Below are 27,289 nucleotides of genomic sequence, written 5' to 3' on the forward strand. Positions count from 1 at the left end.
CTTCAAAACACTGCAGTGATTTTTACAGGGGGTTGGAAAGAAACCCTGTCCCAGGCTGGCAAACCAAAGGGAATAAATAAAGCCACCAGCAGTGGGGTTTGCATGCACTGTGCTCTCCCTGGAGCTGCTGGAGCCCAGCCTCTCCTCAGGGCTCACAGGTGAGCTGACCCCCATGTGTGCAGGGAAAATCCAACTCAGGCAATTCATTTTTGCCATTCTTAGCAGGGAGGGATGGTTTTGTAAACACGAGTCCACCCTGCAAGGGGCACTGAACTGGCTGGGAGTCAGTGATAATTACAGAGCTGTCTGCTTCCATCAGTGCCCAGCCCTGCTCAGCTCCTGGTTTGCATCTCAGGGACAGATTGGGCTCTGGAGCCCTAAAGGTGAAATGGAGCTGCTGTTCCTCCTGCCACCTCTGCTGCTCCCTTTCCCAGGGACTGGAGCCCAGGATCTGGCAGGGAGCAGTGTCAGAAGTGTCACTCCTGCTCGGACAGTGGGGCGGTGGCAGCTGAAAGAGCGGCTCTGGAAGCAGCAGCCCTGAGCCCCAGGTGCCTTTGGAGAAATTCCCTGTGTTCTCCTCAAAGGCTGCCAGGTGAAGGGGGAATTGCACTGGCACAGTTCTGCTTAAAGTTTGGTTTTTCCCTGACACTTAGATGTATAAAAAATGCCGTTGGGTTTCTTGCTCTGTGATTGAGGTGGTTACCAGGGCCCCTGGGAAATCAGCTGGGTGCCCCCCTCACTCTTCCTCCTCTCCCTTTTCCTTTTACTCTCTTTCAAGGGCTTTAAAGAATTGAAGGCATCCAGATTTCCCACTGGCCCTTATGTAACAGGCTGGAGTGTGGGAGGCAGAGCTCTGGGCACAGCTCTGGGCACACCTCAGACATTACCTGGCTGCTGCTTCACGAGCTGAGCCTTTTTTCCTCCCACACCTTGTAGCACTTTACCTCTCTCCCTTCTTGTTCTTTATCCTTCCCCCTCCAGTTTTTCTTTCCTTGGTAATAGAAGCTTCCAGGATTTAACATTGTTATATATTTACAGCCTTTGCAATTTTATTGTATTATATAAATATTATACAATATTACCTAAATATACATTTATGGCCTTTACAATTTACAGCCTTATGACAATTTACATTGTTAGAGGTTTTACAGCCTTGCCAGTGCCTGAAGGGGCTCCAGGAGAACTGAGGAGGGGATTTACACAGGGGCCTGGAGTGCCAGGACAAGGGGGAATGGCTTCCCACGGCCAGAGGGAAGGGTTACCTGGCATACTGGGGAGAAATCCTTCTCTGTGAGGGTGTAAGGCCCTGGCACAGAGTGCCCAGAGAAGCTGTGGGTGCCCCTGGATCCCTGGCAGTGTCCAAGGCCAGGCTGGGATAACCTGGGGTGGTGGAAGGTGTGAAACAGGCTTTAGGGTCCCCCCAGCCCAAGCTCTGTGGGATTCTCTGGTTTGTCCCTGGCCTGCCCTGGGAAGGTTGGGATCACTGCAGGCTCTGCATGGGACACCTCCAGCACACAAACAGCACGGTCCAGGTGCTCCCTTGTGAGATTCCCAGGTGCAAATTTCAGCAGACATCACTTGGAACATCCTTTGGATGCCAGGTGGGACAGAGACCCTCTGCAGGGGGGTGAGAGGGAGGAGCTGGGTCATGGGGGCTGCCTTGGCCCTTTGCAGTGATCTGTCCCACTCTGGGCACTTGGGGCAGAGGAAGGTTCCCCTTTCAGCCCAAGGGCAGCCTGCAGCCTCCCGGAGCTCAGACCTGCTCTGCCCCAGCCTGCTGTGCTGCTCTGGGGACCAGGTGTAGCTCTGCCAGGTGAGGAGCTGCCTGGTGACCAAGGGGCCCTTTCCTCCCAACTTTATATTTAGATGCCTCCAGAAGCACAGGAGGAAAAGCAGTAACAGCTTGATCTGTCATTTAGCACTGATTGTGACTCATCTGAAATCTCTATTTTAGCTCTTTTTTGTTGTTAGTGCAACCACTTTAACATTGTCCAAATGGCTGCACTCCCAGCCGGGGCGTTGCACGATCAGGCACTGGCAGGGCTCGGAGGCAGAACAACAAATTCTCCCCCAAAAGCAGCAAAATAAAATGTTCACAGGATTTTGTCAGTTGTTGCAAATGCTTATTAATTTGATTTGTACTTTGAATCTGTCAGTCCCTTCTGCCGAAATACCGAACAGCTGACGTGCTCATTAAATAACAAATTGGAGGAATTGATACAAATGTCAATAGGAAAGACTGAGCTGGACTCGCTGCTTCCTGAGGGCTCAACTCCTAAAGCTTTGCTTTAAACATTTAGTAAACTTGTAGAGTGTGCAAACCCCTGGACAATTTAATAAAAATAACCACAACAGTATAGGGCAGTAACTGTGGGTTTACCCCATTCAGTATTTCAGACATTATCCACTTGGCCTTTCCAGGTGATTTGCTTCAGGAGCCTGGAAAAGCAGGAGTTTGACTGGAGATGATTTAGGGAGTCTTTAATTTATTTTGCTTCCTCCCACTTTGATTTCACAAGCCCTTGCAGAGTTCACAGCCAGGCAAAAGGGAGGCAAAATGCCCGTGTGGGATGTTTTTGAGCTCCTCTCTTGATGTTCCCTGAGATGCCATCAGGTTGTTCAGAGTTCTAATGAATTTTCTCACATCAGATCAAAGAATTGGAGTTGATGGATTGTCATGTGCTGCAGGGCTTTGGGGTTTGTTGTGGTTTTTGTTTTTCTAGGTGTGAGTTTCAACAGTGTTTATACCCAAATTTGGAGGGTGCTGCTTCACCTGGCTGCTGACCCCTACCCCGACGTGTCTGACCTGGCCATGAAGGTTCTCAACAGCATTGCCTACAAGGTAAGTGCCTGGCCCTGCTCACCTGTGCCTGCCAGCTGTTTGGATGTGGATTTTCTCATGCTTAGGCAAGGCTTAGGCAGACTGACCTGGATGGGTCCGTTGGAGGGCTCTGCCTTTTGCAGGAGGAGCTTTTAATGCTTCACGGTGATAAACTCTGCTCTGAACTCTGACCAGGTAAAATGAATAAATGGGGGAGGGCCCGGGCTTGGTTTAGGGTATAAATGAGGTCTAGATCAGTCCCTGGGATAAACCTTAAGTATCCTTCATTAAATTATCCCTTTGCAAACTGATTTAGATAATGCAAGTGGGACTGGCCTGCAGACTGAAGCCACAACGGCTCTCCAACCCAGGTGAACTAGTACATGTGAGTCAGCATGCAGACCCCTGCCACTCCTCACCCCAGCCCAGGCTGGGTGCCTAAACCTCCATCCTCATCCCATCTCATCCTGGGGGTGACAAGATGTCCCTGGAGGGGCCACCCTGGGGCAGCAGCTGCTCCCTGCCTGGGCCAGGCCACCCCAGGACATCATCTCACCCTGTGCGTCCCCTGGCTGGGCACAGAAAGCTCTGGGTGACCCTTTCTGGCCTCCCAAACATCCAGACCATGAGCCATTGCAATGGGAACTCTCTTACTGGGCCTTTCCAGGGAATAACCCCAGATCCTCAGCCCAGGGCTGTGGAGCTGGAGCTGCAGTAAGAGATGCCAGCATTGTGCACTGCCATCTTAACGCCTCAGAGATCTCTGCTTGGAAATCACTGTTTCTCTCGAGACAATAGTTACTGACTTGAACCCTGGTTTGTTCAAAGTGCACGTGCCAGTGAGTGGTAAGGGCTGGGTTTGGGACAGAGGATTCTCTTGGCAGTGGGGGCAGCAAGCTCAGCCCTTCCCTGGAGAGATGGGTACAACAAATGACAGGCTGGAGATGCCAAACGAGGGCAAGAAGGAAAGGAAAAGGTGGAAGATTTCCCTCTCTCTGCTCTAGATGCATGAAACTATTTCAGTTCTGTGTTTGGAAGGCTCTTTGCAAAATGAGATGTTGCTCCTACTGTTAAAAGGGACGTAAAGGGGAAGCAGATCTGCTTTTCCTGACTGAAATGTGTTCTCAGGAGTTGCTCCCTGGCCAGGGGAGAGGTGGATCAGTACCAGCATTGGTGTCCACGCTGCTGTGCCAGCAGGAGCAGTGATCATTCTGCTGTCACATCCCTAGGGAGTGCTGATGGGGGGTTCTGTGCTGTCTCTAACAAGCGTGGGCCTGGCTGTGCTGTGCTGACCTGAGCCCCAGAGCTCAGGCACTGGGACTCTGCATCTCACCCTGCACGGCTGGGCCAGCTGCTCTGCCCCTGCTTCCCAAGGCAACGGCTCTTCCAACAGCCTTGGAAAACAGGAAGCATTCCCATTGACAAGGGTTGGATCTGGGGATGCTTCAGGGAACAACATGGTTTGTTCTCCTTTGCCTTAGCCCAGAGTCCCCTAAGGGAAGCGTCGCTCCTGGGGTCGTGCTGCGCATGTGGGGGCTTTGCTTTGGCCAGCACCACCTGCCTTAGGTGGCTTCTAACGAGGCTTTGTGATGAAAACCAAACCCCAAAACACAGCAGACAGGCTGTGAGCTGCCCAGCACAGCGGGCTGTGAGGCTCAGATCCTGCCCTGGCCATTCCTGCTCCCATTCTGGCTGTGCTGTGAGCGGTGCCGTGGGACCATGAGAGCTCGGGGCTCTGTGGGAGCTCAGGCAGGAGCTGGCCAGTGTCTGATGCAAATCAGTGACAATTAAATCCTTGCTAACTGTGTCCTGAGAGCTCTCCTTCGTGCTGCTGGAGCTTGCTGGATGTGGAAGGGAGCTCTGGACGTGGGCACTGCTCCTCCCCGGTGTGTGCAAGCACTGCCCACTCAGGGGCTGAATTTTACCAGTGAATGCAAACAAAAATTGTTTTTCTTACTTAAACAAAAATACTGCCTCAGGTGATGTAAAACACTTGAATGTTCCAGGGGTTTCATATTTTGGTTTAATTACTGTAAAATTCAGGGAAGGAGAGGCTTTATTTTGGAGCTGGGCCAGCTGAGGTTTTCTTCCATTGGCAGAGCTGAGCAGAACCCAGCTCAGGTCTGGGGGACCTGGCTGGGGCTGGGGGCTTCAGTGGGAACAGCTGGGCAAACTCTCCATGGGCTTCCACATCTGGAGAGTGCTGGGGGACTAAAGATTGCAGAACCATGGACTGGCTTGGGTGGGAAGGGACCTTAAAGCCCATCCCATGGGCAGGGACTCCCCCACTGTCCCAGGGTGCTCCAAGCCCTGTCCAGCCTGGCCTTGGGCACTGCCAGGGATCCAGGGGCAGCCCCAGCTGCTCCGGGCACCCTGTGCCAGGGCCTGCCCACCCTCCCAGGGGAGAATCTCTTCTGACTGTCCCATCCAAGCCAGCCCCTCTGGAGACATCCAAAGCCCCTGGACACGTTCCTGTGCCACTTGCTCCAGGTGGCCCTGCCCTGGCAGGGGGTTTGACCTGGGTGATCTGCAGAGGTCCCTTCCAAGCCCAGTGTTGTGTGATTGCTGTTATCAAAGGAGAGCAGAGTGTCCTGCTCAGGTTTTTCCTGGAGCCAGGGCTGTGGATCTGTTCCTCCAGAAGGGCTCAGGGGCTGTGCTGGGTGTGAGCAGCCGGTGTGTGGGCAGCCCAGGCGTGCAGCCTTCCTGCAGGAAACTGCTGCTGCTCTGTTCCCCAGGCTCATTAGGCACTGCTGGGCCTCTCCCAGGCTGTGCCTGCCCTGCCATTGATGGTGATGATGCAGATGGGAATGGTGCAGTTCTCCTTCCCGGCCTGAGCCTTGGAAAACGCCCAGCCCTGCTTTTTGTGAGCACCAAAACAAACAGCAAGGGCCCAGGGTTCAGTGTGGGCCTCTAGAGACTTGCTGAAATCAAAAAGTCTTAAGAGGGAAGTTTGCTTCAGCCCAGGCTGCTTTGTCCAGGTGTTTTTAATGGAAGGCTTGAAGCTGAATCACAGAATCATTTAGGCTGGAAAAACCCTCTGAGCCCATCCAGTCCAACCATTCCCCCAGCACTGCCAGGGCCAGCACTGACCCATGTTCCCAGGTGCCACATCCACGTGGCTGTTGCATCCCTCCAGGGCTGGGGACTCCAGCACTGCCCTGGGCAGCTGTGCCAGGGCTGGACAGCCCTTCCAGGGAAGGAATTTTCTCCAATATCCAACCTGACCCTCCCCTGGCACAACTTGAGGCCATTTCCTCTTGTCCTGTTGTCCCCTGGGAGCAGAACCCAGCTGCTCCCTCCTGTCAGGGGGCTGTGCAGAGCCAGATCCCCCTGAGCCCCCTTTCCTCCAGGATCAGAATGTGCTTTATGGTCATGGTGGGAGCTGCAAGACTCAGTCCTGCGGTGTGAGGGACAGGCTGGTGGCTGTGGGGGGCACTGAGGGGGGCCCAGGCTGTGTCCCTGCCCCGTGTTTGGGGTGCAGGGCGGGTCCTGGCTGCAGCCATCTCCCTGCAGGCAGCGCAGGCACTCTGGGGTGAGTGTTCCTGCCCGAGCCAGCAGTGGAAGCAGCTGGTGCTGGGGGCAGCCTGGGGGCTTTGTTCTGCCCCCCAGCCACAGAGAGCTCTCTCTCTGCCCTGGCTGGCCGTGCCAGGCCGTGCCAGCTGCTCAGGCTCCCTGTGTTCTCCCCAGGCCACGGTCAACGCTCGCCCCCAGCGCATCCTGGACACCTCCTCGCTGACCCAGTCTGCCCCTGCCAGCCCCACCAACAAGGGGATGCACATCCACCAAGTGGGGTAAGTGCAGCTCGGCCTTCCAGCACCTTCTGTGGGTGGGCTGGGGGCTCCCTGCCCAGCCCCATCCCGGGGAGCTGCCCAGGGACGGGAATGGGGCTGGCAGCAGGGGTGAGGTGTCCAGGAAGGAAAGCTCTGGGGAAAGGTGGGAGTTTCTTCCTGTTTTCCTTTAGGGCAAAGAGTAACAAGCCCACTGGGTATCCACGTGAACTGAAAGGAAGAGCTGCTGCTTGGCTGCTTTTACCTTTCCTGAGCTGTGCTGCCCAAATTCCCAGTGACGTCTGAGCTGTGCCTGCCGCACTTTGAGCTGATAAAAGCTGGGGTTAACTGATGGACAAATCACCCTGCCTGAGCTGCAGGGAAACAGAGAGTGCTGGGGGCAAAGCTGAGGGCTGAAAATGGGATTATTTCCCAAAACAACTCTCCAAGAGAAAACACCACACGTTAGATCTGCTGGTCCCTTACCCAGTGTGCACCAGTGAGATCCCAACAGAGGGCCCAGTTTAAATTCAAATGGTTTGAAGCTTCAGTCCCTGGTCAGGGTGACTTAGGTCAGGCATCACAGATTGCCAGAACGTTGAGGTTCATCCCCTCAGTGTGGAGTTGGCACAGTCAGAGTTCACTCTTGGTTTGGGGTGGGTTTGGCCTTTGAGGGGACGTGGGAACTGTGATGTTTCTGCAGAGGAGGCGCCACAGCGAAACACAAATCTCGTGAGAAGGAAACAAAGTGAAAATGACATAATGCACAGCAAATCTCATGTGCTGCAGTACCCAAAGCCTGTCCCCTGCTCTGTCCCTCAGAGGGTCCCCTCCAACCACGAGCACCAGCAGCTCCAGCCTGACCAACGAGGTGCCCAAGCCAGCGGTGAGCCGGGAGCTGGCGGCCGCGCGCCCCAGCGTCACCAACGTGGGCGTGCAGTACACCCCCCACTCCCACCAGTTCCCCAGGACAAGGAAAATGTTTGACAAAGGCCCAGAGCAGGTAAGGAGAACTGCTCTGACAGCTTCTCCCCACTGGGGTTTGTCCCACTTTCTGTTGGTTGTGGTTTATTTCTGTGCATCCCTCGTTTGCTTCCAGCTGCTGCTAATCCAGGTTGGCTGCCTCTAAGCAGCCAAATAAAAATTGATTAATTTATTTTCTTCAGGATAAATTGCATTTTACAGCTTTTGATAGGGCATTATTCACTTCTGCCACTAAGCAATGTGTCTAATCAGAGTCCATGGCTTACTGCTCTGTAGACATTTGTGTGCCTGAGTGACACCCCAGAGTCAGATCCCTGACCCTCAGGGCTGCTCTCCAGCCCTGGCAGAGCAGGGACAAGGGACAGCTGTGATCACAAGCCCCAGCAGCAGCAACACCTTCCCTTCTCTGTGGTTTGGCAGCACCAAGATTGTATTTCTGAAAGCTGAAACCTGAGGGAGTGGAGCAGCTTTTCCCTTTTCCCTTGGAGTGTCCTGTGCTGTGTAACAGACACTCATCCACCTTGGCACCAGCTGTGTCTGGATCCTGAGTCATCCTCACTGCTTCCCACACCCCATCCCTGGGACAGAACTGCTGCTGGGACCTCCCTGAGGTGCCTTGGGGCTGCTCCAGCTCAGATCCCTGCAGAGGGAACGGGCACCTTTCCAAGGAGTGACCATAACCCTGATCCCAGAGCTGGCTGTGCAGAGTTCCCTGTCCTGGGCAGTGTGTTTGAGGGTTTGGTGCCTGGCTGGGGCAGGGGGGTGTCCCTGGGGTGTCCCTGCAGGGGCTGAGCCCTGTCCCCTCCCCACAGACAGCTGATGATGCTGATGATGCCGTGGGACACAAGAGCTTCATCTCGGCCGCGGTGCAGACGGGGTTCTGCGACTGGAGCGCCAAGTACTTCGCCCAGCCCGTGATGAAGGTAACCCTGCTGGGCTGGGCTGAGCCCTGCCAGCCCTGTCCTGCCTCCCTTCCCTTCCTGGGGAGGCAGAGGAGTGGATGAAGGTCACCCTGCTGGGCTGGGCCCTGCCTCCCTTCCCTTCCCGGGGAGGCAGAGGAGTGGATCTCCTTCCATCGTGCTGCTCCTGTCAGTGAGAGTGACCAGAGTGTCAGGAAAGTTAATCCACAAACACCAGAGGTTTCTGTCCAAACAGGAGACAGAGGAGTCCTTTGACTTTATTCCAATAAAGGGAGAGGCCATGGGCCATTCCCCTGGGGTCTCTCCAATTTTTGGAGGACGGAGGCTCCTTTTTATCCCAATTTCCCAGCTGCATTTCCCTTCTCTCTTTCCCCATTTCTCAGGTACTTGAGAGGTTCAGACTTCCCAATACACCTGATACCAGAGATTTCCCTCTAATGTACAACCCTCCCTCTTCATTTTTAATTCTTGTGGAATTTAGGGGTCTTTCTTCCCCATTGTTTCTTCATCTTTCAATGTCTAATTTCATTTATCAGCAAACCTAAAGTTTATTTGTAAAAGCAAATATCTTTTTCCATTCATCAATCAGTGCAATCCTTTCCCATTGTTTCTTTTATCTCCCAGTGCTGGTTTTATCTCCCAGCAGACCCACAGCTGGTTTGGAAAGAGAAATCTGCCATTCCTCTCAAGAGGGATCACAAGGGTCGCTGAGGCTGGGACGGGCAGGGCCCGGGGGCAAGATCAGCTCCCCATGGAGCACAGCCCACAGAAAACGTAGGAATGAGGAGAGGTTCTGTGTCAGACCCCCCAGTTTTGCCTGCTTGCACTGCAGAGTTGTTCCATCTGAAATGCTGTGCTTCTCTGCATATAGAAAACTGCATTATAGCTAAAATGAATTGGTTTTTAAAGTAAATAAATGGAATAATGAATGCCCTTTTCCCCAGAAAGGGCAGTGAGAGGCTGGAGAATGAGAGGTGCTGCTTTCTTGCTGACCTGGCTGTGGTGAAAGAGGCAGAGAGGTGGTGGGGGAGGCTGCCCTGGGGCAGGACAGACCCTCTGCCCCACTCGGGTGGGGTTTGGGAGCTCTTTAACTCACACAGGAGAGAGTGAGAGTGGCTGCATGCCCAGAGTGCCTGGGGGAGGCTTGGGGAGCATTATTGTTGGGGTTTAAAGTCTAAAAAAATGTTAGGAGTTGCGTTACAGCAAAGAATAAGGGTGGTAATGACAAATTTACATCCAGGTCTCTTCAGAAGTGATTTGTTTGGGTAACTAAATTGTCTCTGTGTGAAGTGAGAGAGAAACTGAAACCTTGTTCCAGGAAAAACTCAAACCAGAGCTCTTAAGGGATGGGCAAAGATATCAGTGACTGGAAGGAGAAGCTGTTAAATTCCCAGAATGTTTTAGCTGGTAAATTCCCAGAATGTTTTAGCCAAAGCTCAGGTTTCAGGTTCAAGTATGAAACAGAAGGAGCAGTAAATCTCCCTCATTAAAGGCAACTTCCAGGTGCTCTGGGAGTCTCAGGGAGCCCAAAGGTGTCAGGACTTTGAGCTGCATCTCTTGGAGGGGATGCCATGCCCGGCAGGGACGGTGCCAGGCTCCATTAAAGCCTCTCCACAGGGATGTTCGTGTCCCGGCGCTGCTGCAGAGATAATGAGGGAATGGTTTTAGTGCTGCCTCCTCGGGAGGGGGCTGAGCCACCACCACGGAGCGTTCAGGTGCTGGGCTGAGATAATTGCCCGAGTTTCAGGCTATCGGAGCAGGGCAGGCTCTTGATTTCCAGAGGGAATCGCCAGCCAAGCATTGCCTGACGCTTCCTGAGCTGCTGTGAAATTCCCTCTCTGCTGAAACCACCCAGTAATTCCTCAGGGCACGTCTGGGCTGTGGGGCTGCGCTGCCTGGCCAGGCTTCCACCAGGGCTTTTTCTCCCCAAGATGAGCTTCAGAGCCCTGATTCAACCCAGCCCAGAGCAAGATGATGTTTGAGCTCTTCGTTCTTATTAAAATAATTTGTCTGCTCCCTAAGAAAACCTCTTCCCAGGGAAGAGGGGGGTCTTTATTGATAAAATAAATCAGATTAGGCAGCCAGGCACGGGCAGGGGCAGCGGGGACATGGGGAGCTCTGCGGGGGAGTGGCTTTAGTACTGCTTCTTGCACATTAAATAGACTAAAGTGCTTGAGGAGAGGCAATAAAAAACGTGGAGCATCCCCGTACTAACTCACAGCAGCCAGGGAGAGGAGACAGGGGAAGGGGGATTTTCTGCTCTGTGTGTCCCAGGGAGAGGAGCAGGGCACAGCCCTGGCTCTGGAGGAACTCCCTGAGCTGGGAATTCCAGCTGGTGGGTTCCTGGGTGAAGCTTGAGGAGAACAAAATCTGTGTTTTCTAATCGCACGAGGGAGAGCATTGATCTCCCTGGTACTTCTGCAAAGCAGCTTTGGAAGGCCAAGGAGAGGGAATTTTCTGCAGGTGTTGCCCTGTCCTGACAGGGGATTGTAGCTGACTTTGGGGCTGCACTGGCTGCTCTGTGTGCATGGACTGGAGAAGTCTCTCTGTGAGAACTTGCTCTGGGGTTTCTTGGCTGGAGGTGAGGAGTGACAGCTCGGGTGTGCCTGAGTTTCCATGGAGTCCCTGTTCCTGCAGCAACAGGGAACAGTCCTGGCTGGTGGCTGCTGCCTTTTGGGAGCTTCAGCCTCATGAAAAAGGCAGAGAGTGAAGTGTACCAAGTACTGATGGAGAAATGACATTGATGCTTCATTCCAGCCGTTCCTTTGGAGCGGCTGCCTGCCTTCATAAACAGGGAAAGACAAGGCAACTGTTCCTGTAATGAATAAACATAAAATGACTGTGAGTGCATCTTAGTCATATTTAATTGATGAATTTAGTTTTGCTTCATGGACCTTGCCCTGAGAATGCTTTCACTGGAAAGACTGGGGGATTAATTTCCAGTGTAAATCAGGGGCTGCGTTTCAAGCCATCACTCCAGGTTTGATTTATTGATTATCTAATCAAATAAACGGAGAGAGAAAAAGCTGCCCTGGAAATTCTCCCTGTGCCAGGAGAAGCAGGTCCCTGCCCAGCCCTGGGCTCTGCAGAAGCTTTTCCTGTTCCTGCAGCCCCTGGTGGCTCAGGGCTGTTCTGGGAGCCACGGGGTGCAGGAAAGCCTCGGTGCCAGCTGTCAGGAAGTCCTGAGGCAGGGAGAGCAGAGCCAGCATCTGTTGTTCGCAGGGCTGGCAGAACATGCAGGCAGGAGCTGGGAAGGATCCTGGAAGGTGAGAATTACATAAGCAGCCCTCCCTGATCAATCCCTGCCGGGGCTGCTGCGCTGTGCCTTGGCCCTGGGTCCGGGGAGAGGAGGGGGATCCTGCACTGCTGCAGGGCTGGGGACCAGGCAGGGCTGGATTGGCCTCTGCAGCTTGTGCCAAGGGCTCCCTGCTCCCCTCCTGGCACCCACTGAGCTCACAGAAGGAAAACTCTGCTGGGAGGGTTCAGCTGCTGGTCCCTGCCTGGGGGAAGCCCTGGAAGGGTCTGTCACGGTCCCCATCCTGCAGCTGGAGCGCGGCCAGAGGTGTTTCCATGGATCCTCCCTCCCTCCTGGCAGGATTTTGCCCAGAGCCACACAGGTGGGTGGGTGTGGGGGCCAGGACAGCCTTCACCTGCTGGGCCAAGGGCTCTTCCTTGGGCTTGCTTTAATTTATTCCCAGAGAAGCTGGATTTTCATTAAGGTGTAGGTGTCATCTCTCCCCTCTCAAATTCCTTTGATGTATTTTAGCTCAGGTTTGTTTATTGCTTTTCATTAGGGGTCGTTTGTCATTGCTTGTCTAATAGGTGTTGTGCTGAAATAAAGTGCTTTTTTCTTTGCCAAGAGCAAAGGTGGAGGGTGGGCTTCTTATTTTTTATTTATTTTACAGAAGCAGAAGTCCAACTTAGCAACAGCAGTTTTCCAAAGGATAGCATTGTTTGAAGGCAGTGTTTGTAATAGTGACAGATGATTTCAGGTCTTTCTTATTCAGGGAAAACAGGGATTTTTTTATGGGGAATTTGTCTTCCTTCCCAAAGAGTTACTCCTTTGGAGCAAGCAGCACCAAAGGAAGCTGGATCAGAACCCTGTGGCTCAGCTCCTGAATTGATCCAAGGATGCTTGTGGAGCAGGGGAGTCTTGGATCATTTTTTAAGTATGAAAACCACCTCATATATAGCTCCTGCCATGGTTTGGGGTGAGATCTCAGGAGTTTATCCTTTTTGAGGCTGAGTAAGGTGGGAAATGCCATGGTGGGAGCAGCACTGGGGCTGGCCTTGTGCCTGGAGCACAGGTTTTGTAGGGGAGCCATGGAGTGCTGAAACCTGGAGCTGTGGGGTGTGAATAAATATCATCAAATGGCTCAGGGTGGCTGGGACTGCAGGGCCACTCTCCAATTGCAGGGGGAATTTTGTGTATAATCAAAGCCAGGTGACACAGGGGCATGGTTTTCAGACCAGGGAACCAGAACAGGGCTGTTCCTGGTAAGTGGTGGTGGGAACCTGAACATCCCGGGGATTTAGGAATGTGGCCATGCCCTGCTCAGCCAGCAGCCCTTGATTAGCAGGAAGAGAAAGATTCCAGTGTGTTCTGAGCTGGCCGTGCAGGGCTGGGCTCCCTCTTTGATCTCGGGCTGGCTGCGTGATGCTGGGGAGAGCAGAGAGAGGAATCTGTGGTGCTGTACCCAGATCAGACCTGCAGCGCTCAGGGGGGACAGGAGGGACTGGGGCGTCACTCAGCCAGTCCCGGGGGTCACTGCTCCCGTGTGTTTGTCCCTGTCCTGGCAGATCCCTGAGGAGCACGACCTGGAGAGCCAGATCCGCAAGGAGCGGGAGTGGCGCTTCCTGCGCAACGCGCGCGTGCGCAAGCAGGCGCAGAAGATCATCCAGAAGGGTGAGTGCTGCCTGCTCAGCGTGGGCTCTGGAACCCCAGCTAGCCCTGGGCCCAATTAGTGATGGCTCCCTGCAGCCTGAGGGGCTGCTGAGGGCAGGGCAGGTGCTGCTGCTGCAGGTGTTCCCCAACTGCTCCTGCAGGTGTTCCCCAACTGCTCCTGCAGGTGTTCCCTGCTCCTGCAGGTGTTCCCTGCTCCTGCAGGTGTTCCCTGCTCCTGCAGGTGTTCTCTGGTTCTGCAGGTGTTTCCCAGCTGCTCCTGCAGGTGTTTCCCAGCTCCTGCAGGTGTTTCCCAGTTCCTGCAGGTGTTTCCTGCTGCTGCAGGTGTTCCCCTGCTCCTGTAGGTGTTTCCAGCTCCTGCAGGTGCTCCCTGCTGCTGCCCCACCTCTCTGCTCTCACCTGCTGGCTGTGGTCTCACCAGCTCAGCCTCTGCTTTTGAGGGGGTGGAGGGTGCAGTGCTGGAGGGTCAGATCCAGAGCTGCAGGCTCAGGGTTTGTGGGACAGACGTGGTCATGGCAGGGTGTGGAGCTGCTGGACCTGTGCCCCCAGCTCAGGAGGCACCTCAGGGAGGTATCTCACCCTCCCTGCTCTGCTGAGCTCTGTGAGTGCTGGTTTACTCCTTGCACCCCATTTTATTTGGGGTGTTTGTGTGTGTGCTGCTCCCAACGTGCCCCAGGTCTGTGCTGTGTCAGCAGGGGCTCCCCAAGGACCTGGGGCTGAATCTCTGGGGCTCTCTGAGGCAGCTTTGGGCTGGAATTCTCTCAGCACAGGAATTTATTCGGGTAAAGTGAAGCCTAATGAAGCTTCCTGAGGAATTTGCATTCCTCAGATTTTCCCTGCCCTGAGCAGCAGAGGCTGGGGAGCCTCAGTTCCAGGAGCTCCTGGTGTCCTCCCCAAGGCATTCCCAGGAGCAGGGCTGGGGGCTGCTCCTCCCAGGGACGCTTCTGGAGGCACACAGGGCTGGAAATCCCAGTGTGCTGAAGGAAGAGTGCCCAGGGCTCAGCCCTGTCACTGGGAGGCTGCTCCTGTGAGTGCAGTGTGGAGCTTCACACCAGGAAACTGCAGAGTATCATCAACCAGAGAAATGCAGAAATGATCCTGGAGCCCAGGAGATGGCCTGGGAGAGCTGGTGGAATACAAAGAAGGGGATTTTTCATGCTTGCCTGGAGAAGTTAAATCTCTTTCTAGACAGTGTTCATATTTGGTTGCTTGACCTGAGTGACTGAAATGCCACTGTTCATTAAAAAAATAATGAAAATGTGAAATATTAAAAAGAATTAAAATAGACTTACAAGCTTTTAATGAAAATTAGATTCAATGGATGCATTCTAAAACAAACTCGGGTTGAATGGATGTCTCCTGGGTTTAGGGGTTTGTGTGATGAATTCAGAGAGTGCCAGAACCCAGCAGTGCTGGGGTCCCAGCACTGTTTGTGAATAGCAAACTGCTCTGAAGACAAGATGGGAAAAGTCTTTACCCATCATTTTAAGGTCTCCATGGAAAATGCATTTTTCATTTGCAAATTAACCTAAAATTTAAGGGGACTCAAATGGAAGGTTAAATAAATAATCCACAAGCTACAGTGAAATGCTGTATTTTAAAGTGGAAAAAAAAGGCATTTTCCTATTTTGTATTTTGAGAAGTGTTGGTTTTTCCCTCAACACAAACTGGCATTTCCCTGGGTATGGCTGGGCTTGTTCTCCTTGCTTGCCAAAGAGGATGAAGGGTTTGTCACCACAGGTCTTGGTTTGTACCTCAAGAGCTGGGACAGCTGGGGGGTCTGAGAAACTCCTGGAAGGGCTGGGGTGGGTTCCTGGTGGCCCTGGGAGCTGGGGCTCTGCAGACCCATCCCTGGGGCCATCAGGTGTGAGCTGAGCTGGTGCTGTCCCCCAGGCATCTCCCGGCTGGACGATCAGATCTTCCTCAACAGGAACCCTGGAGTGCCCTCCGTGGTGAAGTTCCACCCCTTCACCCCCTGCATCGCTGTGGCTGACAAGGACAGCATCTGGTGAGGGCTGGGGACAGGGGGCAGCATCTGGTGAGGGCTGGGGACATGGGGCATGGCAGGGACAGCATCTGGTGAGGGCTGGGGACATGGGGCATGGCAGGGACAGCATCTGCTGAGGGCTGGGGACATGGGGCAGCATCTGCTGAGGGCTGGGGACATGGGGCACAGCAGGGACAGCATCTGGTGAGGGCTGGGGACATGGGGCAACATCTGGTGAGGGCTGGGGACATGGGGCACAGCAGGGACAGCATCTGGTGAGGGCTGGGGACAGGGGGCATGGCAGGGACAGCATCTGGTGAGGGCTGGGGACATGGGGCACAGCAGGGACAGCATCTGGTGAGGGCTGGGGACATGGGGCATGGCAGGGACAGCATCTGGTGAGGGCTGGGGACATGGGGCAGCATCTGGTGAGGGTGGGGGTCACATCAGGGACAGCTGTGCCCCTGTCCTGGCTCTCTCTCAGCAGTTGGAGGTGGTGAGATCCTGCCCTGGGAGCGTGGGCAGGACCTGGCACAGGTGCCCAGAGCTGCCCCTGGATCCCTGGCAGTGCCCAAGGCCAGGTTGGACATTGGGGATTGGACACCCTGGGACAGCTGGGGTGTCCCTGCCATGGCAGGGGTGGCACTGGGTGGGCTCTGAGGTCGTTGCAATCCAAACCATTCCACGATTCCATGACGCGTTATTAATCCAACTATGCCCAAGTGCAAAGGAGAGATCCCAGACTGGGTGAGGAGTGCCTCTCTAGAGCTGGAGGCTCAGTGTTTGTTCCTCCCACAGCTTTTGGGACTGGGAGAAGGGGGAGAAGCTGGACTACTTCCACAACGGGAACCCCCGGTACACGCGGATCACGGCCATGGAGTACCTGAACGGGCAGGACTGCTCCCTGCTGCTCACTGCCACAGGTGAGGGACACTCTGTGCAGCACACCGTGTCCCACTGGGGGCTGGCAACACTGCCAGCCCAGCTGGGCTGCTCTGCAATCTGTTCTGTCCTCCTTGGACTGCCCCCAGCCCAATCGTCCCCCCATGTGGGGCTATTAACTGCTGTGGGTCTCCAGGACGAGGTGAGAGAGAAGAATTGACTCTAAGTTCTTAGAAGGCTGATATTATATTATATTATATTATATTATATTATATTATATTATATTATATTATATTATATTATATTATATTATATTATATTATATTATATTATATTATATTATATTATAACATACTAAAACTATACTAAAGAAAGAGAAAGGAGGCATCAGAAGGCTAAGAAAAGAACGATAATAAAAATCTTGTGACTGAGCAGAGAGGCCAACACAGCTGGAACTGGGATTGGTCATTAATTAAAAACAATTTACATGGAACTAATCAAAGATGCACCTGTTGGTAAGCACCCTCTAAGCACATTCCAGAGGAACAAAACATGGAGAAGCTGAAGCTTCCCAGCTTCCCAGGAGAAGAAATCCTGGTGAAGGGATTTTTCAGAAGATACCACAGTGACAGCCCTGCACTGACCTCCTGCTCTCAGCTCAGGAGCATTTCCAGGCTCAGACTTGCAGGATCTTCCTGGCAGTGCTGAAACCTCTCACACAGACTTTCCAAGGGCTGAGCAGTCCAAAACCTGCTGAAACCATTCCCACCTGAGTCTCTGCTTGTCACTGCGTTGTGGTCACCCCCTCCTGTGGCACACCTGGGGAGAGGTGATTTCAGCTGGGGAGAGGTGATTTCAGCTGGGGAAAGCTGCTGCCCAGAGCTGAAACTGTGCAGCAGCAAAGCCCAGGAGCTGCAGTTGTGTTCCTTGTGCTGTGTTCATGCAGAGCAGGCAGGGCTCAGCCTCAGCACCAAACCCCTCCGGTGGTTCTGAGTTTCCCTCCAGTCCCTGTCTCACCTGGGCAGGGGCTGCATGAGGAGATCTTGCCAAGTCTCCGCTCTGCAGCGCTGTGAGTCAGATCTGCTCCTCTCCCAAGGAACCATTCCAGAGCTGGCACTCAGAGTGTTTTCAGCAGCTTCTCCAGCTCCCTGCTCAACTGCACAGGCTGGCTGGAATTAAGGGAGGGGGAAAGGGAGCTGAGAGAGCCTTTAGGACATATTTCTTTCAATTTATTGATTCCTAGCACAAAAGTTTCACAGATGGGGAGCAAATTGAAAAAAATACACAATGTTCTTGAAAGATTTGCTGCTGATGGGCTGGGCTTTGATGCTGCTGCCTCTGTGGGGCTGTTCTGTGTTGAGTGGGTACTTGTGTGGCCCTCGGCTCCAATCCAGAGATGAATCCTGCAGAAAATGAATGTCAAGGAAATGGAGAGACACTGAATGTCAGGTGTTGTTCAAGGGAAGAGAAAAGCTCTTCCAGAACAGCTCCAGCAGAACAAAGCCTTAGGTTCTGTGGATGTAAATTCGAGAGGGAAAATAACCCCAACAGAAAGTGTTCGAGTGACACTCTGGGCTTTGGGGTCTGTGTCACTCCAGCTCTGCTTCTCCTCTTCTTCCTGGTGCACAAGGAGCTGCAGGAGCAGCAGTGACTTTGCTTTGTGTTCTTCCTCTGTGCTCCCCCAGACGATGGTGCCATCAGAGTGTGGAAGAACTTTGCAGACCTGGAGAAGAACCCAGAGATGGTGACAGCCTGGCAGGGGCTGTCAGACATGCTGCCAACCACACGAGGTGGGTGCCACTGAGCTGTCTGGGGCGGGGGGAAAGCTGAAAATCAGCCTTGGTGCAGCTTTGGGGGTGGCACCTGTGACCTCCTTTAGCCCCAGCTCCCGTTTTGGCTCCTGCTCTTCGCTGTTCATTGCGGGTCAGGAGGTGCCAGAGGGACGTGTGCTCTAAATCTGGCACGTGCAGAAGGGCAGCACAGTGAGACATTGGCCTGCTTGGAATGTTGGGAAAGCTGGGCAGAAAAGGGTGTAAAAAGGAGCATTGGCATCCAGCCACACGTGGCATGAAGCCAGGAAAGCAGTTTGTGTAACCCTGAAATCTGTTCTAGGACATTACAGGAGTTTGTAGGGTGTTATAGGAGGTTTTGGGATATTAAGGGAGGTTTTAGGATATTAAAGGAGGTTCTAGGATGTTGAAGGAGGTTTTGGGAAGTTTTAGGATGTTAGAGGAGGTTTTAGGATATTAAGGGAGGTTTTAGGACATTACAGGAGGTTTTAGGATGTTAAAGGAAGTTTTGGGATATTAAGGAAAGTTTTAAGATGTTAAAGGAGGTTTTAGGGTGTTAACGGATGTTTTGGGATATTTCAGGAGGTTTTAGGACATTTCAGGAGGTTTTAGGATGCTAAAGGATGTTTTAGGATGCTAAAGGAGGTTTTGGGATATTAGGGGAGGTTTAGGATATTAAAGGAGGTTTTGCAGCATTCCAGGAGTGGGTGTTCCTCCTTCCCAGACCCCACCAGGTGCTACTGTTCCAATTCTCTGTCACTTGAGTATTTTTAATCAAGGCTGCAGCTTTCCCTGGCTGTGCTGTGGCTCAATCAGCCCTTGCTGGGATTGATGAGGAGGTGCTGGAGGAGGCTGCCTGGCCCATGCTGTGCAGGAGGTCGCATGAGATGACCATCATCATTCATCCTGACCTTAAAAGCTGACAGTTCTCATTTCTGAGCTGATGTGTTCATCCCAGGAGCCTGACACAGCCCTTTCAGCTCTTCACTGCATTTCCTGGGGCTGCCTGGTGTGTGTTGCTCCCCCAGCCCCTCCCCTGTGCCTCAGGGGCTGTGGGTGAGGCTCTGCCTCGCTGGGGGCACTGCCGGGACTGATGAGGAGCTGCAGGAATCAGAGCTGCTGTGCCAATGGCAGAGCCTGGCATTTCCAAGGTGGCAGCAGGGGCTGCTGTGAGGGGCAGGGCCTGGCTCTGCAGGGCCCAGCAGTGCTGACAAGTTGCCCTTTGAGTCACTCTGCAGCTCTGTGCCAGCAAACAGCAGCTGTGCTGGCTGCTGGGGGTGGTTCCCAGCCCTGGATTCAGGATCTGGCTCCTGGGAGCTGGGAATGCCCCTGGGCAGGGAGGGTGCTGGGCTGGAGCTCCCTCAGTGCCGCTGTCCTGCCTTCCCTTCCACCTGCACTGTGCCAGGACAGAGCCTCTGCTGCTTGTGCCTCATTCTGGACAGGGCTCAACGCCCAGCGAGGATTTTCAGTGTCTGACACTGCTGGGACAGCTCTGAGAGCTGGGTGCTTCCATTTGCCAGAGCAGGACTGGGGAAACTTTGCAACCTCTTCTCTTTAGGATCGGGGTTTTTTCCCCTTGGCTTTTTCTTTCCCTTGTGGACTGAAGCAGTCTGGGGCCTGTTTTCTTTGCCTTCCACCTTCCCAGCAGCCTGGGCAGCAGAGAAGGACAGATCTGTTTGTGGAGAGAGAAATGAATGTAGCCACTTCAAAAGAGCTAAGTGGAGCAGGTCCCCGTGGAGACAGACGAGAGCCCTCAGAGTCATCTGCTGCCAAGCCCAGCTGTGTCCAGCACTGCCTCACAAAACTGAGGATGCATTTTGAAGCTGCAGAGCTCAGGAGTTCTACTGGAGTTTGTTTGCTCCCAGTATTGATTTCCTTCCCTCCTCTCCCAGCTTCTCCCCTGTGCCATAATGTCACACTCACCTCTGGGCTGCTCTTGGGAGCAGCCAGAACTTGACTTTCAGGGCCATTTCCATACTCAGAGACGGAGAGAGGAATGTGTAATACCCAAACTCATCCTTTGGGGGCTTGGGAGCAGCCCTGGCTTGTCTGGGCTGGGCACTGACACACTCAGGGCTGCCTGGGAGGGGCAGCAGCCCAGGCAGGCACAGAGCTGGCACAGAGCTGGCACAGAACTGGCACAGAACTGGCACATCCAGGCACAGAGCTGGCACAGAGCTGGCACAGGCAGGCACAGAGCTGGCACATCCAGGCACAGAGCTGGCACAGAACTGGCACAGAACTGGCACAGAGCTGGCACAGAACTGGCACAGAACTCGCACAGCACTGGCACAGAGCTGGCACAGAGCTGGCACAGAGCTGGCACAGAGCTGGCACATCCAGGCACAGAACTGGCACATCCAGGCACAGAACTGGCACAGGCAGGCACAGCACTGGCACAGCACTGGCACAGGCAGGCACAGCACTGGCACAGGCAGGCACAGAACTGGCACAGCACTGGCACAGGCAGGCACAGCACTGGCACAGGCAGGCACAGAACTGGCACAGCACTGGCACAGGCAGGCACAGAACTGGCACAGGCAGGCACAGAACTGGCACAGCACTGGCACAGGCAGGCACAGCACTGGCACAGCACTGGCACAGGCAGGCACAGAGCTGGCACAGAGCTGGCACATCCAGGCACAGCACTGGCACAGGCAGGCACAGAACTGGCACAGGCAGGCATAGAACTGGCACAGCACTGGCACAGGCAGGCACAGCACTGGCACAGTACTGGCACAGGCAGGCACAGCACTGGCACAGAGCTGGCACATTATCTCCTCTGGGAGGGCAGAGCTGAGCTGGCACAGAACTGCCCTCCCAGCTGCCCTCCCAGCTCTGGGCACACAAAGCCTGAGCCATGGCAGCAGCCCCAGGCTCCCAGGGATCTGTGCAGCTCTGTCTGTCTGTCTGTCTGTCCTGGCAGTGCTGGGAGCAGGGCCCAGCCCCAGGAGGGCTCCTTGCTGTGTGTTCCTGCTGCCCTCCCAAAAATGCTGTGCTGCAGTGAGGGAGGGAGCCCTGAGCTGCTCTGGCTGCTGCTGCTGCTGCTTCTCTCTCACATTGCTCCATCTGAGTTGCTGTTTCTGGTCCCTGTTTGAAGCTGGGTTCTGCTCTGGCTGGCCCTGAGCAGCACCCCCTGATCCTGTCTGCCCTGATGCTGTCTCCCCACAGGTCTGGCCCGAAGGGTGTCCATCTACCTGGACAGAAGCAAGCAGGGAGGTGAGTGCTGCTCCTGTCCCCCGTGCTCAGAGGGGTGGCCAGGAGCTCTCTGGGGTGGCTGGTTGGGGTTTTGCTGTGGTTTGAGGGATCTCTGGCTCCCCGTGGCTCCTGGGAAGCTTCGCTGCCACCTCTGCCATGCCCTGCCCTGCCCTGTGTCTGTGCCCATGAGGAGTGCAGGACCTGTGCTCCCAGGGCAGGCACAGCCCTGCTGGGGCAGGGGAACCTTCCTCAGATTCCTGTCAGCCTCTCTGAGCCCCCTCAGCCACAGGAGGTGGGGGGGGATTTGGGAATCTCTCTTCTCCAGGGACATTTCAAACAGCCCTGGCCAGAAGGGTTTGAGAGGGAGGTTCCAAATGGAGCTGCTGGGGTTTATTTGTGAAGATCCTGTGGAAAGGAGCCCTGGGGAGTCCTTCCCAGCAGCCTCAGAGCTGTGGACCCTTGGCAGAGAAAAACCACAGAGGAAAGAGGGGAAATGTAGGTTTGGATCCATGGGAGTAATTCCTCCCTGGCAGGGTGGGCAGGCCCTGGCACAGGGGGCCCAGAGCAGCCTCTGGATCCTGGAAATGCCCAAGGCCAGGCTGGGAGCAGCCTGGGACAGAGGGAAGTGTCCCTGCCATGGCAGGGGTGGCACTGGATGGGCTGGGCCCAACCCAAATCCTTCTGGGACTCTGGGACTGTGATAAATGTCACAAATTCCACTCTGCTGCATGGAGGGGAGGCGGGGGAAGTCCCCAGCCTTGTCCCACAGAATCTGCAGGGTCTGTGAGGCTCTGGATGCTGGCTGGATCCCACGGGGTGGGGAGCAGATGGTTGATGTGTCAGGGCATCCCTGGAGCTGGGGCTGTCACCTCAGGATGTTCATCAATTATTGATCTTTGCTGACTGATCAGAGCTGGCTGTGCCTGCACTGATTCATCAGCCAGGCTCCTGCCAGGGGCTGATTCAGAGCTCCTCAGTGCACTTCAGCACATCCCTGTGGCTCTGGGAGCTGGGGCAGGAGCGAGCAGAGCTGATGTGTGCCTGCTGCTGCTGCTGCTGCTGCTGCCTGGCTCTGGAATCGCCCAGCCAAGGCTAAAATTAGCAGGGCTTGGCTGCAGGGAATCCCTGGGCAGGTTCAGGAATCCCTGGGCAGGAGCAGGGCCAGGTTCAGGAATCCCTGGGCAGGTTCAGGAATCCCTGGGCAGGAGCAGGGCCAGGTTCAGGGAATTCCAGAGCAGGAGCAGGTTCAGGAATCCCTGGGCAGGAGCAGGGCCAGGTTCAGGAATCCCTGGGCAGGTTCAGGGAATTCCAGAGCAGGAGCAGGGGCAGGTTCAGGGAATTCCAGAGCAGGAGCAGGTTCAGGAATCCCTGGGCAGGAGCAGGGCCAGATTCAGGAATCCCTGGGCAGGTTCAAGGAATCCCTGGGCAGGAGCAAGGGCAGGTTCAGGGAATTCCAGAGCAGGAGCAGGTTCAGGAATCCCTGGGCAGGTTCAGGAATCCCTGGGCGGGAGCAAGGGCAGGTTCAGGGAATTCCAGAGCAGGAGCAGGGGCAGGTTCAGGGAATTCCAGAGCAGGAGCAGGTTCAGGGAATTCCAGAGCAGGAGCAGGTTCAGGAATCCCTGGGCAGGAGCAGGGACAGGTTCAGGGAATTCCAGAGCAGGAGCAGGTTCAGGAATCCCTGGGCAGATTCAGGGAATTCAGAGCAATCCATGCAGCTGCTGCAGGGCCAGGGCAGCCCCTGCTCAGGGCAGGGCCATGAAATCCTTCTCCATCTGCCCTCCTGGTGGCAAGGGCAGCCCCAGCATTCCCCTTTCCCTCTGGAGAGCTGTAAGGATGTGTGGAATTGGTGCTCTCCTGGCAGCATCAGCAATGCTTGGATCCTGCCCCAGCCCTGGCAGTGCCCCAGGGGACAGGGGGCACAGGGGGACAGTGAGGGACAGCTCCAGGAGCTGGTCAAGGCATCAGCCTCAGGCTCATGCTGATAGCGAGGGGCAGAGGGAGCAGCAGGAGTTCCCCACCCCTCCCAGGAGCCCCCATGAGCAGGGAGGGCTGACACAGCTCGGGTCAGATTATTTGATGGCAATAAATTCACTGGAGAAATGGCAGCTCCAGGGGTTTGTGTTCTTTTAATTGAATTCCCAGCATCCCAGCTCCTGCTGTCCCTCACTGCAGAGTCCTTGGCAGGAGGAGGGGGACACTTTTTGAGAGGATGTTGTAGAAATTAATGATGAGTGAGGTCATCCAACCCTCCCACTGCTTCCTGGAAATTGAAGCAGGGATGTGCTTCACTGCTCAACCAGGAGGGCCCGTGATTAAAAATGATCACTCAGGGTCCAGGATGCTTTTTGTTGTGTTCCATGGATATTCCTGACTCCTCTGAAGTGCCAAGGACAGCCTGGCCACGTTCCCTGATGTTCCAGGGCCGTGCAGATGTTGGGAATGCAGCTGCCTTCACCACATGGTACTGGAATTTATCCATGGAATTGTCCCATCCAGGCCAATATCTCTGGCTCAGGGACAGTCCTGAGGGAGCAGCCTTGGGCAGTTCCACCTTCAGGAGCAGCTGCTGGTGTGGATAAACTCACAGGGCTGGCTTTAAAAGGCTCAAAAACAAATGAACAAACAAAAACCCAAACCGAAAACCACCAACACCTCCACCACAGCCGTTTAAAAACTCCTTTCCCTGAGCTGTGGAAGATTTGCTGCTCATTATCTAAGAACAAAATATCCCTTAGGGGAAAACTGTGCTCTGAGCTCCTGATGCATTGCAGCAGTGCAGGGCTGGGAGCAGCAGCATTCCAGCACTGCCCTGTGCCAGGGGCTGTGCCAGGGGCCGTGCCAGGGGCTCTGCCCTGTGCCAGGGCTGTGCCAGCTCTGCCCTGTGTGCTGCTCTCAGCAGCTGGGACAGTGACAGGTCAAGCAGAGACAGATCTGGGGCTGGGCAGGTGCTCAGGGCTGCAGGAGGGGCTCAGGGAGGAGCAGCTCAGGGGTACAGGGGTGCAGGAAGGGCTCAGTGAGGAGCAGCTCAGGGGTACAGGAGGGGCTGAGGAGCAGCTCAGGTGTTCAGGGATGCAGGAGGGGCTCAGTGAGGAGCAGCTCAGGTGTTCAGGGATGCAGGAGGGGCTCAGTGAGGAGCAGCTCAGGTGTTCAGGGATGCAGGAAGGGCTCAGGGAGGAGCAGCTCAGGTGCAGGAGGGGCTCAGTGAGGAGCAGCTCAGGGATGCAGGAAGGGCTCAGGGAGGAGCAGCTCAGGTGTTCAGGGATGCAGGAGGGGCTCAGTGAGGAGCAGCTCAGGTGCTCAGGGGATGCAGGAGGGGCTCAGTGAGGAGCAGCTCAGGTGCCAAGCCCAGGAGCCAGGGCCCTGTGGGTGGGCTGCAGGCTCAGTTGTAGCATCCTGGAGTAGGACCTCTGTTAATTAAAAAGGAAATGATCATTAGTATTCAATCCCACGTTCACTCCTCATCCCAAAATGCTCTGAATTGAGCATGGAAACATGAGCCAATCCTGGATCATCTCTGCCATGCTTGTACATAGAAATAGTTCAGCTATTTCTGTCTCACTCCATACTGTGAGTGCCAGCTCTGGATGGAACATTTCACAGTCAGAGGAAGCTTTCCTTCCCCTCACACACTTCCAAGTGACTGACATTTCTGTACAAGGGCTTTTCTGCTCCTCACACAGCTTGGAGTTCTGGTTCAGCACTCCCAGTTCATCCCCTTTGGGCCAGGGCACGCTGGGGTGCAGCAGGAGCAGAGCCCCCAGCCAGGGCTCAGCACAGGCAGCCAGCACCTCCAGGCAGATCCGTGCTTGGGGTGATCCAAATCCTGCTCCTGCCTCTGCCAGGCAGCAGCAAGTGGGCTGAGCTATTTAAGTTCTAATAAGGAAGGCAGGAGCTGCAAGGCCTGAAGCCGCACCATGGGCAGCACCAGCCCTGAAGTGTCCCTGGACAGGCTGGAGCACCCTGGGGTAGTGGTGCCATGGCAGGGCTGGAATGAGGTGCTTGTAAAGGTCCCTTCCAGCCCAAACCATTCCAGGATTCCATGATCACCTCCCTCCTTTTATTCCAGCCTTGTCCTTTCCATCTGCTTGTCTCTCATGGCAACCTTTGTGTAATCCCTGTGGAGCCTCTTCCCTCAGTGAGACTTTCCCTGCCCATCTGTGTGTCCTTGCTGGATATCCTCAGGGGCAAACTCCTGACAGGCACACCGAGAGAGGCACCAAAAACGGCAACTCTGCCCCAAAAACGGCAACTCTGCCCCCAAAAATGGCAATTCTGCCCCCAAAAACAGCAACTCTGCCCCCAAAAACGGCAACTCTGCCCCCAAAAATGGCAACTCTGCCCCAAAAATGGCAACTCTGCCCCCAAAAACGGCAACTCTGCCCCCAAAAACGGCAACTCTGCCCCCAAAAATAGCGACTCTGCCCCCAAAACGGCAACTCTGCCCCAAAAATGGCAACTCTGCCCCCAAAACGGCAACTCTGCCCCCAAAAACACCAACTCTGCCCCCAAAAACACCAACTCTGCCCCCAAAAACACCAACTCTGCCCCCAAAAATGGCAACTCTGCCCCCAAAAACGGCAACTCTGCTCCCCTTCCCTGTGCCCCTGGCCAGAGCAGCCCCTGGAAGCGCAGCTGGGCAGGGCTTGGTGCTGCTCACAAGGAAACCCTTTCTCCGTGCTGGGGGCTGTTCCTGGGAGCTGTGGGGCTGCTTGGGAGCTCTCTGCCTCTCTGCTGAGCTCCCCAGGGCTGGGAAGGGCCAGATCCACCTCAGCTCCACCTTTCTCCTGTCACATGGGCCCTGAGCAGATGACAAATGCAAACTCTTCAGAGGTGTTCATCACCCCCAGCACTGCCTGCCTGTTCTCCTGCCTCTCCAGCCCTGCCAGCTGCCAGGCAGGATACAGGAACAATCCCTGGGGCTGGGATAGAGGCCCAGGCTCCCAGGCAGGATACAGGAACATTCCATGTGATGGGATAGAGGCCCAGGCTCCCAGGCAGGCTGCAGGATCAATCCATGTGATGGGATAGAGGCCCAGGCTCCCAGGCAGGATACAGGATCAATGCATGATAGAGGCCCAGGCTCCCAGGCAGGCTGCAGGATCAATCCATGTGATGGGATAGAGGCCCAGGCTCCCAGGTCAGCCCAGATGAGGTGAGGGACTCCCAGTGACCCCCATGGATGTGGCAGGATCAGGAATGCCCTGGGATGTGATGTTTAGGGAGGAGGCAGGGCAGTGTTTCCTGTGAAGCTCCAAACGAGGCCATTCCATCACCTGGAGGAGCTGGGTGTGCAGAGGATGTGCTGCTGTTCCCTTTGTGCTCTGTGACCGTGGGTGCTCTGGTACAAGGCACTGGTGGCCCTGTGGTGACAAAGGAGCACCTTGGGGCAGGCCTGGGTGTCCTGCTGGGGCTGGTTCCTGCAGCACACCCAGACAAAGGCACGTTTGTGCCTCCTGGGCCAGCTCACTGAGCAGTGGAGGCACAGGGATGGAGGCACTGAGAGGGCTCGGGGCAGGAGCTGCAGTCCTGCATTGCAGAGGGCTCTGCCTCCAGCTCTGGCTGCTTATGAAACACTGCTCAGCACCACAGAGCCGGGCTGGCATCGAGGAGAGGCTGGGCAGCTGCTCTGGGGGGCTGGGATGATGCTCTGAGGCAGGAATGCTGCTCTGAGAATCAGGAATTGTGCTCTGAGAAGCAGGAATTGTGCTCTGAGAAGCAGGAATTGTGCTCTGAGAAGCTGGGATGATGCTCTGGGAGGCAGGGATGATGCTCTGAGGGGCAGGAATGCTGCTCTGAAAGGCTGGGATGATGTGCTGAAGGGCTGGGACGATGCTCTGAGAGGCTGGGATGATGCTCTGAAAGGCTGGGATGATGCTCAGAGGCAGGAATTCTGCTCTGAGAGGCTGGGATGATGCTCAGAGGCAGGAATTCTGCTCTGAGAGGCTGGGGTGCTGCTGCTGTCCCTGCCCTCCCGGGGGCTGGAGACAGACACCAAGGCCGGAGCTCTTCTCTGGTTCCCTCCTGCGGTGCTCGGGGG

General features: G+C 55.0%; 1 protein-coding gene across 2 annotated transcripts in view; it reads left to right on the forward strand.

Annotated features, from left to right (window-relative positions):
• The window catches only part of RPTOR (regulatory associated protein of MTOR complex 1), a 109,540-nt gene that overhangs the window by 69,567 nt on the left and 12,684 nt on the right, over positions 1-27,289 (forward strand). Inside the window, exons 21-30 of one of the 2 annotated variants that reach the window (XM_066565814.1) lie at positions 2,724-2,842; positions 3,138-3,206; positions 6,509-6,612; positions 7,411-7,591; positions 8,385-8,495; positions 13,293-13,398; positions 15,289-15,403; positions 16,181-16,305; positions 17,950-18,054; positions 21,226-21,273. In XM_066565814.1, coding sequence (XP_066421911.1) covers positions 2,724-2,842; positions 3,138-3,206; positions 6,509-6,612; positions 7,411-7,591; positions 8,385-8,495; positions 13,293-13,398; positions 15,289-15,403; positions 16,181-16,305; positions 17,950-18,054; positions 21,226-21,273 — 1,083 coding nt within the window. The remainder of the gene's footprint in view (positions 1-2,723; positions 2,843-3,137; positions 3,207-6,508; positions 6,613-7,410; positions 7,592-8,384; positions 8,496-13,292; positions 13,399-15,288; positions 15,404-16,180; positions 16,306-17,949; positions 18,055-21,225; positions 21,274-27,289) is intronic. The other variant, XM_066565815.1, reaches the window with a different exon arrangement.

The sequence above is a fragment of the Molothrus aeneus genome, chromosome 26 (assembly GCF_037042795.1).
Source record: "Molothrus aeneus isolate 106 chromosome 26, BPBGC_Maene_1.0, whole genome shotgun sequence".
In the NCBI taxonomy this organism is placed as follows: Eukaryota; Metazoa; Chordata; class Aves; order Passeriformes; family Icteridae; genus Molothrus; species Molothrus aeneus.